This window comes from Pinus tabuliformis, chromosome 6 (assembly GCF_031772625.1).
Source record: "Pinus tabuliformis cultivar Carrire ecotype Pingquan chromosome 6, CPIR1, whole genome shotgun sequence".
Classification (NCBI taxonomy): domain Eukaryota; kingdom Viridiplantae; phylum Streptophyta; class Pinopsida; order Pinales; family Pinaceae; genus Pinus; species Pinus tabuliformis.
Window position 1 is genome coordinate 1,581,715,803 of NC_142292.1, and position 16,453 is coordinate 1,581,732,255.

Genomic DNA, 16,453 nt, shown 5'->3' on the forward strand with positions numbered 1-16,453 from the left:
TTTAAATGAAGTAGTGGAACCCTTTATTTGTATACAAAATAAATCACAAGAAGTTCTAAAACTTCTGAAGGCGGCAAAGAAAGTTGTTGATCAACTCCAAGAATGGGCTGCCAGATATCTAGATATTCAACAACAATTGGTTAGAAAGGATAAGATTGCCACTGAAATAGACAGATTACAACTAACAATCCACCATAATAATTAAATTTTTCTTGGAGAACAGTCGACTAAGACTATCGTTGCATATAGTCGACTACACAATGGTTTAGAGTCTCTAGCACAGAAACACAGGATGCCTTCAGTGGGAACACTTGGAGAGATAAAAGGAAGGGAAATCATATTTCAGGAAGTGAGACTGTACATGAAACAAATCAAATAGACATTATTCTACAGTATCATTTCCATTGTGCTAGCCAAAGCTCACATGAAACTGTCATGGTTGTGGAATAGTGTACAATCAAATTCCAAATCTATATTGACAGAAGAATTAGAGGTGAAGATGTGGTTTGTAGTGGACTTTCCAGTTTAGATCAAAGTCATTGCTACAGAATTTAGAGCATGGCATACATACATTACCAATGATCTCCATGAAGAAGCAAATGACTTGTCCTTTTGAAAACATATTTGTCCTATTAGCAATTTTGTCTCATATAGCCACCATCTTATATGTGTTTTGTCTTTTGTAATAAGTTTTATGTAATCCAAGAGACACATGTGGAATATGAAAAGACACATGTGAAATTTAAAGAGTCATGTATAGAATGTGAAAGGTTGTATGGAAGCCCATAGGTCACAGAAGTTGAAGAGTCATGAGGAAACTCAAAAGTATTTGTCATTTGTTTTAAATAACTCTTCATAACTCAAGTGAAGGGTTGGGATTCTTAGAATCTTACCTTGACTTCTCGTGTATTACATAGGAGATAAATCATTCTTTGGAGAATCAAGTTGTGGCTTTATGTTCCACTACTGGATATAGTGTTTCACCTATGTAATAGTGTACTTGGAATATTTCATTCATAATCAGAAGCTCCTTGAGCCAGCACTTCTTCATACATATATCATGAATGTAGTAAGACTATTCTTGTTATGTGTGTGGTATATGTTGGTGTAATACATACTAAGACTAATGAACTATTTCATTGCTTAGATATGGATATTGTTGAATAAGCATTGTTATGTTTTTACGATTGTTGTTTATCTTGTTAACTAATTTGCAGGTATATCAACAAGCCTTTCTCTTCACTCTTGAGTCTCCCTTAGGATAGTACTATTACTTCCCTAACCGAAGGCTCGTTTCCCTTTACCAGCCGTGGAAGTTTCTTGGGTATTCTACATTTGGTGTCACACAAAGCTTACATACTTGTGGTGTTTGTGATCTCCTGTGTATGTGTTGTAACCAAGGAGTATCTTTAAAACCTTTTTTAATGGTGATCGGACCATATAGCCAGATAGGACTCCTACACCCAACGGTGTGAGGTATAATTGGGACCTCACATCAGGAAGATCCCATGCATGCTGGTGGTATCCAACACTGTCAACATGTCCATACAAAAAATTATTATCTACACCCACATAGATATTATTGTGAACCAGAGAGATGTGAACGAGCCACTGAATATATATGAACAATGCCACTATGTAATGGAGAGATGCCTCTATGTATATTTGAACTATGATGCCAATGTATATCTGAGCCATGATGCCACTATATATTTGAGTGATGCCTCTATGTATATTTGAGCCACGATGCCACTATATATTTGAGTGATTCCTTTATGCATATATGAGTCATGATGCCATCAATGTGATTCTTAGACTTGTGCCTCTAATCAATCATTTGTGCAAATGATCAATGTGTCTATACAAGTGATTAAATAATCAGGAACGCTAAATTCTAATTAATGCAATAGTTTCATTCACTCAAGTAAGTGAGGATAAGGATATTTTCCTTTTATTTAATGAATAATAAATCCATAAGAGTATTAAATTTGTTCATTTATTTTCTTAATAACCAAGCATGGTGATAGAATAGTTACTGACACTTCATGTAAATCACACATTTCCTTCACAAAGTCATCCTAAATGGTGATAGGAAATTTGTAGGGCACTGAATCCTTCTTCTAGTAATTTTGCATTGGTCTTCCCTTTGAATAACAATATGGCATGGTAAAATTATTGACCTTGAAGAGGTCCATTGGTTTATTCATGGGTGACTGAACTAAGTGGTGTATAAGGAACTTTTCTTTTAAAAAGTCTCAAAATTGGGCCAAGAATTCTTGATAAATCTTCTATCATGCTTCTATAAAGTTTTATTTATCATATTTTATATAACACTAGGCTTTAGTTTTCATAGAACCAATGAAATCATCTCATGCCATGTTTAGTTGTGTTGAGTGTATATCATTCAACGGAGTTAGAAGTGACCATATTCCTTTGACACTCAAAATGTGGACCTAAATAAGCATTCACTTCATATGATATGTTGTATCTACAAACAATATTGACAAATTCCCTCACCAATCTTGACAAATTGTCTCACTAGTCTTTTGAACAAGCACCTAATATTTTTATCTTTGAATAATGAACTCCACACTTGTGGTGAAGGGTCAAGTTGTGAAAGCTCAGTACTAATCCCAATGTTGTATGTGGTCAAAGAATGGGATGTCTATATGCACTATGTAGAGTAGTTAAAAAATAATAGAACAATTTTCTCTCTAATACTAATTTCTTTATTGTGTTAAGGAATTTAGAGCCAACCTTCAAGTTAGTTTATTCTTCAATACTAATGATTTGGATCAAATATGATAATAATGACCTTTAATTACAATGCTTTCATTATGGGGATAGCAATCAAAACTATGAAGTCTTATGTTGCACTAGATATAAATACCAGTGATACCATCTTACGTAGTTGTGACAAGGTAATGAGATTGTATAATTAGAAACTCAAGTAAGATGAAGAAGTGGCATTGCAAAATCATGTTAATTATATTGAATGATATTAAATTCATGCATATTTATGTCACTTGTGGGATAAAGTGTGATGCATTAAAAAAATAAAATTAGTAAAATCCTAGACAAACAGTAGATCCTAAATAGATACACATAATGCAACCTAGGTATGGATCACATGTACACCCATTTTGGTAAAAAAATAAGCTACAACAAATGGTTACGATTAAACAATTATTTGGTGGAAAATGAGCTACAAAAAATAGTTACAAATAAATGCTATAATGAAACAATGTGGCTCTATTTTGAGAGAAATTATGATAAATATTAATCTTTTAAAAGACAATATCACAAAAAAACTATATCCTACTATTAAAACTACCCTATAACTCATAATGAGTAGAGTTGCATATTTATGAAAATACACTATGTAACTAAAGAAATAAAAAACTCCCAAAATTACTAGAAATTAGTTGGTTGTTAAGAACTTTGCAATGGCATTGTCAACTTTCACGACTAGAGTTAGTAGATGTGTTGATCAATCAAGTGTGAGATCCATTTAATGATGCCAAGGAATCTAGCCTTAAGCTAGTGCAATAATGTGCATGTTGATCTATTAGTGTTGGGCCACATGGTTGGCTTATTGAAGAAGAAAATTAGTGACATGTGATAGATTAGGCACAAGTCATATTTGGGAAGAATGTGATAAGGAATAAGATTCTACCATGATGAATCTTCTTATGAATTCAATTCATGTCACAATTAGGGTTGATGAATCTCTGTCATAATTCAATTTCTATTCAATGCATAGATCATAGGTAATCTTACCCTTGTTCTCATTGTTGATGTCAAGTTTGATATGTTTATGTCTCACACTAGGTTACATAGAATTTTAGCCTTGAACTCTAGTACTAAATATTTCATGTATTCTTCCATAGAAATATATTTTTGGAATATGTCCATTAATTGAACATTGATGATCTTATCCTGTTTCTAATTCGTACTTTGGGTTAATGCATCTATACACATGTAAAAATATCCTCTAAGGTGTTTAGGTATTGTTGTGGCCACAACCACCACCCTATCAAAACTTGCCTTGGCAACAATTTTGGATGGGTCCTCGAGAAGTTTTCACAAATGGTTTAAGCCCCTTAATAAATCCCTCGCATACAACCTCGTTTAAACCCTTCATTCCTATGTTCATCGGGATTTATTTAACTCACAAAACCCTCTATCGCTTCATTTTCCCATCATAATTCCTTACAACAGAAATGCTTCGCAAAACATGCATAAACCCTTTTTGGGCCTATCGCAATCAACACAACGCATTTATGGCTTCCGGACCTGACAGGTTTTATTAACCCAAATGCATATATTTCGGGTCTGGAGCCCCATCGCAAATCGCTATCGGCCAAGCCCCAAAACCATATATATAAAGGGCACGTATGTCTTCCGGACCCAACAGCCATATTAACCACGATATATATTCTATCAGGTCCACCCTCCCAATCGCATATCGCAATCGGCAGGGCTCGGGGCCTGCATATAAGGCATACCATTATACCCCAGACCCGCCGATTATTATGAACTGGAGCGTATAGCATTTCAAGTCCAGCCTTATGGCTGGACATGGTTTTCCCCATATATTCCTTTGTTTTTTGAAAAACATTGAAGTCCCGGTTTTCAAAGGCAAGCCTGTTGTTACGGACCCACCAGTGGTATTAACGCATATATATATATATAGATATATATATATATATATATATATATATATATATATATATATATATATATATATATATATATATATATATATGTTTTCGGGTCCGGGGCCATATCGCATGTTGCAATCGGTGGAGCCCCAGGCTTGTGCATATTTCGATATGCGATATGCCGGACCCGATGATATTTATAAGCCCCGATATATAAAATTTGAGGTCCGGCCTGAGTGATCGGGGCAGGATTTTCTTTGTTTTCCCGTGTTTTCCAAAATTCCCGATATACCAAAGGGAGCGGGTTTTTAGTGTAAAAGGCGGGCCTGTGGAGTCCCGATAGTGTAGTCGCACATCGGGGAAGTGGAAGGCATGGGTACTGCGACCCGCAGAGGGGCCGATACCCGATTGCGACTAAGTGAAGCCCTCGAAAACCATGCCAAGCCTATGGATTGAGCGGGAAATTGTGTGTTGCCTATGTTTTATGCGTAAATCCTTTTTCACACTTGTTCCCGTAGTTTTATAAAAGTTAATAAAGGCAGCGTTTATGTTTTGTTTGAACATTTCTGTTATATTGTTCACAATCATGAAGCTAATGATAACTATCTCTGCAGGCAAGAAATAAAGGAACATTTTTGTTATATTATTCACAATCATGAAGCTAATGATAACTATCTTTGCAGGCAAGAAATAAAGGACGCAGGAGTGGATTCGAAGAGTCATGTATGCAGAAGCATTGTATTCAACGGTCCGGCCTCAAGCATTCCAGGTCGGAACCCCACGCATTGCCTGTACATTCTGAAAGCAAAGCTGTCCCGGTTTTCATCATGGGAAGGTGACACACAATCACACTTTTTATCAAAATCTGTTAACCTCCTCAGGAGATGAAGCACTCCAATAGATATGCTTTCTATGTGTCAGCGGTTACACTAACGATCCTATCTCTGTATACTCGATTTGTATATCGAAAACAGTGGGGGAAGAGGAAGAGGCAGGGAAGACCTAGAGTCAGGGGCTTTTGCATAAGTATTACCTCGGAAAATGAGAAAGGGCTTTTTGTTTGGATAAGAACAGTTTTGATTTATTGTAAATAAGGAGGATTGTTTGGTCGAAGAAGGAGCCTGTAGTTTTGATTATTTTGCCTTGATTTTATGTGTTTTGAAGCAGAGTGTTGCCGCTGGCATAAATATAAATGTGATTTATGTTTGTGCATATTGATGGCATACTGTTCATGATTAGTCTTGCTTATTTGAATATAATTCAATTGCTTGGTTAATTTGTGAGCGATCACTGATTCAAAACCATATTAAACACCAGTTGCAAGTTTATTTATGTAGAAAGGAATGTGTATTCCTGTATGAGTAATCTGATTGCAATCAAATCTAATACAGCCTTGTTCGTCTATGAACTCAGTAATTGATTCTTTGGACTTGGAATTTATTTTATGGTGTTTAATCTCTTTTATTATGCTCCTGCAGGATAGACTAGAATAGTTAAGTTTAGCATAGGAAAGTAGAAGTAGTGTAGATAGGATTTAATACATAGAGGTTAGCTGTTTTGTTTTGTTGATTTAATTGAAGTCTTCCTCCCAGAAGCAATCTATCAACGCATTTAACAGTTTACGGGGTCCTTTAAAACCCGTTGGAACTAGCCATTCCAAACGAAAGTAGGCCTAATTGGGGCTTGTGATCGGGCTAGTTCCCCTTGTTGGTATAGCGAACATTCGCCATGTCAACAGGTATCTATCTCACATCTTGTGGTATAGGTCAAACCCTCTAGGCATTGCAGGGAAATATTTAACTTATCATCTTAGTTATTAATACCTTGAAGTATGAATCCTGGCTTGGTCTTGCTTAATGACATATGCACTTCAACATCACCTCCAAAATCATACTATAAGATCTTCATTTAATGATTATATAATATTTTTGGCTTAGAAATTTGTTTTCCCAAAATCTATTTACATAGACATTTGAAGTACCATCATTGCATGAAGAATTTTGACAATGATTTTAGGTATGTGATTAGCCTATTCCATGCTTAATCTTGTACATTTATTTCTCAAATCCTCAACAAATTGTTTAGTAAACTCTTATAGCTTTCATTCAAATATTTTTTACTCACTTATTCATTCTAATATTGGATGATGGATCCCTTTCACATCGTGTTTTTCGTAAAAAGACTCACACGATTCAATATCTCCATGTGAGTTCTCATCATTTTCCCGCCCAAAAATTTGGAGTTCTTAACACTCTATCTACCCAGGCCTCAAGGATTTATGATGTTAATCACCTTGAAGATGAGAAATCTCATATTTTGGGGGTATTTTAGAAGAATGGTTAAGCAAGCATCAAGGTATTAAATCTTTTCCAAGAGCCTGTAAGGATCCCAATACTAAAAAGACTTTTTATTATCTGGTTTCTTTGGTTAAACTTCCCTTTATCCATGGGACCACCGATAAGATTGCTCACATTCTTAAAAAGCATAAAGTATTAGCAACCTTTAACCCCCTTAGTACCATCAAAAGCTCCCTTAGGTCTATTAAAGACCCAGTTGACCCTAAGGAGATGAAAGGGGTTTATTCAATCCCGTGCTCTTATGGGATCCCCTACATTGGGGAAACTGGCATTCCATTAAGCTTAGTATTTAGGAGCATGTTGTAGACATTCGACACAGGCATTCCTACTCCTCAGCTATTGTTGAGCATGCAGAGAAAACCATGCACCATGTCTGCATTGAGGACTCCCAGGTCATCGCTAGAATAAATCACTTCCATCATAGGAAGTTGCATGAAGCCATTGAAATTGAGAAGCATGCGACGAATCTCAATAGGGATGATGGGTGGAAATTGAGTAAGAGTTGGGTTCCTACCCTTTCTTCTTGATTTCTGGGTTTATATATATATATATATATATATATATATATATATATATATATATATATATATATAAATTTTTTTCTTTTTCCTTTGAGCCTTCTCAATTTTGACCTTATTTTAATCATTTTCTAATTTATTTCTATTTTTGAATTATCTAGGTCTTTGTGATGTTTCCCTTTTGGTTTTTATTTATATTTTGTTATTATGGTTTGTTAATAGAAATATGGGATTTAGTTTCCTTTTTTCTATTTGGTCAAACCTTTTATGTTTCTTTTCCTAACCGTTATATATATATATATATATATATATTCATTTAACTAGAAACTTCTTTTAATAATATTTTGACATACTCCTCTCTAAAGTTCATCTTATAGAAAAAAATTATTAAAAACAAAAATCAATGGCTATTTCTGGGACTCGCTAAAACGTTGACTCAAAATCTGATGATGCAATTAATCGAGAATGCATTCTAAATAATGATATAGATCATAAAAATCTCAAATCAATAACTCTTTACCTTATTATATTAACTATATATCCATTAAAACAAAATATTATAAAACATTTTCACTTCACTATTTTTCCTAATAAAAAATAATTGCAATTAAAATTTTGAATCGAATTGTCACAAAACTGTTTACATAATATCAACCCATAGCATGCCTATATTTAAAAATGGCATAACTACCATAGCAATAAAAAATAACAAAAAGCAATATCAATAAAAAGCCGATGAACTTACACACTAAGAGTGGATGGCACTTGTGAATCTAGATTAATTTAGGGAAAGCTCTCCAGGGAAGTTTGTTGATTATATTTTTAAAATGAAAGAATTATAAATGGAAGGGAAGAATATATAGATATATATTGGGCAGAAGCCCTCACCTAAAATCGAGGTTACTGAATAAAAGTGATAAAAAACTTATTACATAAAAGTATATTTTATTAATATTGAATTGTGATATTATAAATGTGTAGGATTAAAATATTATGACAAAATTATGATATATTGGGCAGAAGCCCTCACCTAAAATCGAGGTTACTGAATAAAAGTGATAAAAAACTTATTACATAAAAGTATATTTTATTAATATTGAATTGTGATATTATAAATGTGTAGGATTAAAATATTATGACAAAATTATGAATGCCTATAAATAATAATTTATATAGAGAGAACGCGCTTATTAATGAATAAAATTGTTGTGGTTAGGTATACAATAAATTTTAATATTTTTTAGGTTTTATGTGTCAACATTCATGTTTTTTTTCGAATTTGATGAGTTTTGAAAAAATTAACTAATTTATAAATTTAGTCAAAGTTAATGAATAAGTTCTTTACATGAGTGATTATGATTGCACTAGAGATGTGTAATGACATAACCTAGGGCTATAGTAGCATTGATCATGTATATTGCCTAACACATGGAAGCTTTGGTGTTGGGCATGTATCATACCTAATTCAAGGTTTTTAGTTTAATAGATGAGCATCAATTACACCTAAGGTTTGATTATGTTGCATTTTAGCCAATCTATTTCTATATAATTGGACATGTATATAAAGAAGTTGCAAAATTTTAGAGAGACCAACTTGTTATAATACTAAGAATTTCAAACTGACTTCACAAGCATCACTACCTTCATAAATTTCAATTAGTTGTTGATTTCCTTAGTGATCAAACATCCCAATTCATGCTCTTTGAGAGGAGGATGTAGATATTTAAAAATCGCATGCATTCATAGTTCAAAATTATTAACTATGTGAAATGATCCTTTTGGAAATATTGTTGTATTATTAAGTATATGTCCATCCTAATCTATATGTATGGCATTTATATCTTAAATAATACCATAAATATTAACTGGAAATACCTCACTAATACCCTATGGAACAATTTAAGGTAGAGACATGTGTCAAAAACTTATCAACACCTCATACAATCAACCTGATCAAATATGTTTCTTTTTGAACTAGCTTCCCAAATTTAGGCTAACATGCCTAAATTTAGCATTATCGGGATTCATTGGAACTATTTAGTTCAATTTCCTTCTACTTAGGAGTTGTAAATGGGGGTATCTATTTTTCCAAAGTTGCCTTGAACCCAACCATTATTTTGTGTTGGATAGCATGCATTCACAAATATGAACATAGGTGTGATCATGTCACTTGTTAGTGCTTGAACCCTAATAAGGGCTATATTAGCTACCCACTTTCACTAACCCTACAAGCCATCATTGAGTTCAATTGAATATATTTATCTAAAAACTAAAATAATTTCTCTTAAAGCTATATGAGGAAATGGTGAACACATTAGTCTAGACAATTTATTTGTGCTTGCGATTCATTGTGAAGATTGGAGTGTTCAAGTCAATTTCCACTTGTGACATATTTTCTTTTATACAATTGCCCTTTAGCATGGTGTTCGTCATTAGATTTGGCCAACTATTCTATAAACTATGTTATAAGGATCATAAATATTATAGGAAAAAACAAAAGGTTTCCATCTTTATTCAAGGACCATCATTTCTCATGTGTTTCTAAACAAGTCATATGGTCCTATTGAAGTGCTTCCACTATCCATCTTGTTCCCATCTCAATTTATCTAATTATTGCAAATTCTCTAATATCATTTGAGGTACAACAAAAGGAAGACTTGGAAAGCTAAGAAGTACCAGAACTAGTAAGGTAATCCAAGTTATAGGTGGATATGATACTAGAAACGTAAGATTGTGAAGTTCATGGAAGAAACTATTAATTCTTTTGGAACTCCAAGCTGTATTAGGATCTCCCACGGAGTCTACTAAGTTATCGAGATCCCTCAAATGCACAACTTAGGAACAATATATTATCAAATAATGATGTGGCCGTGATTATTGGCTTATGGTAGGAGAAGCAGACAAAGAATGAGAAAACCAAGAAAGGTTATGCAAAGAAGACACTTAGACCTGGTTGAAATCTGATTGTCTAATGAACTTTTCCTATCAACTGGGCCTTTAACCAAGTAACAAATAGAGATCCTTTTCAATCCTATTTAAGGAGTACTTGTTTGAGGAAAGTACAAGTAATATTATTATACATTGACCATTTTTAGATGGAATTTTGATGTTTTATTTAATCATATTTGATTATATCAAGTGCATTTATAGACATGCATCTAAAATTTTGCAGTTTTTTTATAGCTAAAATGGCTCATCAAATTCCAACATTGATCTCTATATCGATCTCATGTATATATCATAGAAATTTTGCCGAATTAGAGTTTTAAAGGTGTGCTTTATGCTTGTAAAAAACACCCAAAACTTGCATCTAGTCTCATCCACACTCATAGGGTTTTGAATCTAGGTTTTCCTGATAATGCAAGCCCAATCACCTCATTGCTTTCCATTACCATATGCCCATTAAAAAATTATGCATAATTATCAACCCCTTAGAAGTCATGTTAAAAATATTTGCACTTTGTGAGGAGGATTGGTTGCAACAATCAAAGCTTTAGCTAACAACAGGATTGTGAATGCCTTGGTGTTAGACATTAAAATTATCAACCTTTTAGAAGCTATGTTAAAAGAATATGCACTTTGGGAACAGGGTTGTTTGCAATGATCAAGGCTTCAGCTAAAAATCTTGGTAAATGAGATTTTTAAATTTGAAAATGAAATTCCAAGTGCATTTAGATTCTCCATTGCTTACCATCTTATGCATGCTTCAGAGGTAAAACATATGTTTTACTATCATCAAACAAATGATTTAATGATTTTAATTTGACACGCTTCGTTAGTAACAAAGTGCAAATAAAATGAAATGAGGAGAAAATCTCTATACTAATAATGTGTAATGCATTAATATATCAAGAAGATGACAACCTAATTACAAGTTGGAAGAAACATTCTGACATGAAACTGGTAATGTAAACAACGTCCATATAAAAATCTATCCAAACAGTTTGCATCCCAAAACTAAAAAGAAGCCACTCACAGTTAACTTCAAATCATGTAAAATCATTGAATATGGATACAAAATGTGTAAAACAGTCATCTACTTGCACTTTTATTGTCCGATATATGTATGTCTGCTTTACAAAAGCACCTGCAATGTGTGTAGATGCACTATACTTACAGACACGAGCTTCATAATGGCAACCTGAAATGCCCATCACACATTCTCTTATACATCATTTTCTGAGGTACCTGAAAATGAATGGCAATGGAACATTCTGATGTAATCTTCCTATATTGCATATCGAGCAGCATCTCCATCCAGACTGCCAGAGGGAGTAATAATTGCTGAAGGATCGATCATCCGGAAATCCAAAACATGATCCATCTTCTATAGAAAATGTTTTCTGTGTAGCTTAATGAAATGTTACAAAACCTGAGAAACACATACAAAATGATAGGAAAACAAGAATGGAATGCTGAAATAGCCTTCAGTCAGCTTATTGTGTTGGAGGCTCTAGTTCAGTTTTTCTTGTTGGTACCACTGCTGTATTGCTCTTGGACGTACTCCTTCTTGCCATGTTTTATCCTTGAAAGCAGGCAGAGGACAAAAAATGCTATGGTGTATGCTCCATGGATCTTCCAGCTCGTATGCGGTGCTTTCTGAGCCATGGCTCTGTGAAAAACTGTCACATAATAATGCAACCCAATGAAAATTGACACTCCACTTTGCAGGAATGCCACAAGCTTGGCTGAAGTTGGTCCATTAGAAAGACTGACTATCAAGTTCAAGCACTGCAAAAGCAGGTATAGTATGTATCCCAAGGCTTCTAACAACTCTAAATATATGTATCCTGACAATGAATTTCTAAAGAAGAATAACATAGGCTCCATGCCAATTAAGGAGGATGCAACCATTAATGTAGCAAAGTATGCAGCCAAATAGATATTGGCAAAAAGGATGAGCCTTTGGAGTGGAAAGTAAGTCCTAATTTGATCAAATGAAACTACCACTAAAATCAGGGGAAGCAAGACAAAGATGTAGGATAGCACAGAGGCTACAAAAGGAGCGTACTGGTGCCCAACTATGGGCCGAAAGCCGTCAGCGATTCCCTCATTGGCACGACTGAAGTATATTTTTGATTTGTTGGAGAACTTCTGAAACTCTGGCATCAACCTATCAGCTACCTTTTCTGCTGTGTCTTGGAATTTGGAGGGCAGATCTGCAATTTCATTAATGAAATCACTGTATTCCCCTTCACTTTCCTCTACTGAATCTGTAGAATTGACAGCTGATTCTTCCACAACGACAGAACTTGATTGTGTATCGGTTGGGACCGTTTCGGATTCAGCATCCTCCTCGATATTATTTTTTGCAGATTCGTCTGGATCATCCTCTGCTGGCTTTCGGAGATTATATTTTGATTGCTTGCTTGATGGGACCTTCTTAGACTCATCTTCATCCATGACATCATTGCTTGCAGAGTCACCTGCATCATCGTCTTCTGTCTCTGAGAATTTGGAATTTGTTGTAGATTCAACATCATCAACCTTGATATCAATCTCTGTGGATTCTTCTGTATTAGTCTCTTCTTGCTTTAGGATGCCCTTTTCTCGGCCTTTTCCCCTCACCCTTTTAGTCTCCTTGTCCGAAATAGCCTCTTCATTGAACTCCACTTGATCAGCTTCCATCTCTTCAGTCTCTTGACCCTGATCATCTCTAAATTCATCATCTTTAATTTCACTCTTTGTGAATTCTTCTGCATTAGTCTCTTCTTGTTTTAGGATGCCCTTTTCTTGACTTTTGCCACTCGCCCTTTTGGTCTCCCTATCTGAAGTAGCTTCATTCAATTCCAATTCATCAGCTTCTATCTCTTCAGTCTCTTGTCCCTGATCATCTCTAGATTCATCATCTTTAATTTCACTCTCTGTGATCTCTTCTGCATTAGTCTCTTCTTGTTTCAGGATGCCCTTTTCTCGACCTTTGCCATTCACCCTTTTGGTCACCCTATCCGAAACAGCTTCATCCAACTCTACTTGATCAGCTCCCTGTTCTTGACTCCCTCGACTCTTATCAGCTCGACCTTTGCCCTTCACCACTTTGGTCACCTTATCCGAAACAGCTTCATTCAACTCCACTTGATCAGCTTCCTGTTCTTGACTCCCTTGACTCCTATCATATCGACCTTTGCCCTTCACCACTTTGGTCACCTTATCCGAAACAGCTTCATTCAACTCAATTTGATCAGCCTCCTGTTCTTGACTCCCTTGACTCTTAGCATCTCTAGACTCATCATCATCCTTGGTATTGTTCAAACTCTCAAAACCTGATTGATCTGGACTTGGAAATTCCTCTGCTAGCTCCAGGCCGTCATCATTTACATTCTTCTCAACTTCGTGAACTGAATCCGGCGCCAAAGCCTCCTCCTTAACTTCATTCTGCAAGTCATTGCTCTTGGATTTTTCTTCGCTGACTTCAGTATTCTGTTTCTCTTTATTCTCTGGCATTGTGGCATTTTGGTTTTTTTCCTCCTCTTCTTCAGCTTTGGGAGTCGACTTGAATACTGGCTTTTTCCCCTTGAATCGAGTTTTAAATTCTTTTATGCCTGAATCCTCTTCGCTACCTTGATCAATCTTTTCATTTTTAATTTCTGGCATTCTGGCATTTGGGTCTTCTTCTTCTTGTTTCTCATCTTGACGAATTGATTTCGACACAGGCTGTTTTCTCCGCATTCTAGCCTGCGGTCCCTTTTTAGATTCTTCTGTCCTATTTTGAGCATTGTTTTGCTCCTCAATCTCTGGTCTTGCGGCAACTGAGTTTTCTTCTTCTTCTTCTTCTGCTTCATCTTTGAGGATTGTTTTTGATACTGGCTGTTTTCTCCGCATTCTATCCTGCAGTTTATTTCTGTTGGATTCTCCTTTCTTATTTTGAGCATTGCTTTCCTCCCCAACCGCTGGTATTGTGGTAGTTGAGTTTTCTTCTTCTGCTGCCTCACCCTTGCGAATCTTTTTTGATATCGGTGATTTTCTGCGCATTCTTGTCTGCATTTCATTTCCGCTGGAATCTTCTTCACGATCTTGAGCATTATGTTTCTCTTTGATCTCTGGTACCGTGACAGTGAGGCTTTCCTGTTCTTCTTCCATCGCATCTTTGTGAATGAACCTCGATGCCTTCTTTTTCCCCTTGAGCTTCGTAGGCAACTCATTACTTTCAAATTCTTCTGCATTTTCCCGGATATCCACTTTGACTTTCCTCTCTGGCACTGTGGCATTTTTGTTTTCTTCTTCTTCTTCTTCCTTCTCAACTTTGAATATTACTTTTGATGCCTCCTTTCTTCCCTTTGTTTCAGTCCTGAAATCATTCCTCTTAGATTCCACTTCAGTCTCTGGAGCACTCTTTTTCTTTCTTTTGTCAGAGATTCCAGCATTTGGATTTTGTTGAGCTTGACTGATTTGGGGTTTCAACAGACTTTGAGCTCCATCTGATCTTCTCCCTTGTTTTTCCTTTCTCACATTGTAATTCTGAATTGTCTTATCCGTCAGATCCTTCTGACCTCTCTGTTTGACATATACCCTTTTCTTCATTCTTGGTGCACTTAAACGACCTTCTGTGGTGTTACTTCTAGTTACATTTCCTTCCAGTAGCCTTCTCTGACGAAGGTCTGTTTGCATGCCATCCAACTTCATTGGCCTGGCAGTAGGCCCTGACATGGTATTTAACTGATTGACAAACCCAATCCCTCGTCCAAGCCTTAAAGAATCCTCTGCAGCCTTCAATAGCTTCTGTTTCTCAAAATTTCGGAAACCCTTCCCAGAATTTAAGGTCTGGAATCCATTATCAGAAGGCCCTATCTTCCTCATCATTGAATCGCAGAAGGCAGAGGGAGAATTGAACAAGACAAGCAGAAAACAACACCATAAAAATAAACCAGCCCACATTTGCCCCATTTGGACCTGTGAGTATTTCCATCATTTAAAGCATTTCAGAATCGAGGCTTCTGTGATTTGAAATGATTTGAGACATTTGAGCTTCTTCATGCGGATCCATCATATTGAAATTAAATTTCAATGTGATAAATTCGAAAAAAGAAGCTCAAATCATTTAAAACAGTGTACTACTTAACCAATGCCATATCTTATAAATAACTGATTTAACATACAAAGCACACAGATATAAACAAATGCATTGCAAATCCCTTACCTGTAAGCCGATCTCTGGAATATTTTTTCTCAGCATTTTGCCGGTCTTCACAAGGAATGTCTCCTCTCTAATGCCGGAGGGAACGTGGCATGAATCTATGTTAGCAGAATTGAAATATAATCACAAGGCCAAGAAATCCATTGATCTGAAACCGTATGCTCCCATGAATTCTTGCAATGGAAGTTTTGGATGTGTGTGAATTAATCAGCATCAGAAGGAGGAATGTCAAATGGTGCCATGAAGACAGAGGCCTGGTAACAGCAGCAACCACCGAGGACCCACAAGCTGTTGTGTGCTCACATCAACGATAACGAGGGAATTTTAAACTGGATCTCCACGAACAAAATGCATGTGTGCAATTCCAGGAAGTTGGAGGGAAAACCGCAATCTAATTATTGTGCTAATAAAGAATTCAAACGTTAATGGTATGATTATAGTTGAATGAGAGGAGAAAGGCCATGAATCCAGGGGCAATTTGGTCTATTTTATTCGAGTTCCCCACTAAATATTATCAGACACATATCAATAATTTCTATGGGGCCGTCATTGTATTTAGTATATTTACAGATGATGGGCCAATTTTTGCTATTCTGAATTGAAATTTAACCCTCTTGACAATGGGCATGGTTTGTCGGTGAGCTTGAGAGCATGTTGAGCAGTCCAGTCCACTGTGATTCTGCTCCCACCCAAATCGCATCTTCAACTTCATTTTGAGGCTCGATGACAGGTAGCAAGTCTCCACAAATATGGAAGTGATTGGCCACCAAACATGAGGCA

General features: G+C 35.6%; 1 protein-coding gene across 1 annotated transcript; it reads right to left on the reverse strand.

The window, feature by feature from the left end:
• Nucleotides 1-11,561: 11,561 nt before the first annotated feature.
• On the reverse strand, nt 11,562-16,231 carry LOC149264846 (uncharacterized). Its single transcript, XM_089428945.1, has 2 exons — nt 15,677-16,231; nt 11,562-15,429 (listed from the first exon to the last, which is right to left on the reverse strand). The coding sequence occupies exons 1-2, from the start codon at nt 15,710-15,712 to the stop codon at nt 11,998-12,000; spliced, it is 3,468 nt and encodes a 1,155-aa protein (XP_089285071.1). The 5' UTR covers nt 15,713-16,231; the 3' UTR covers nt 11,562-11,997.
• Nucleotides 16,232-16,453: the final 222 nt, after the last annotated feature.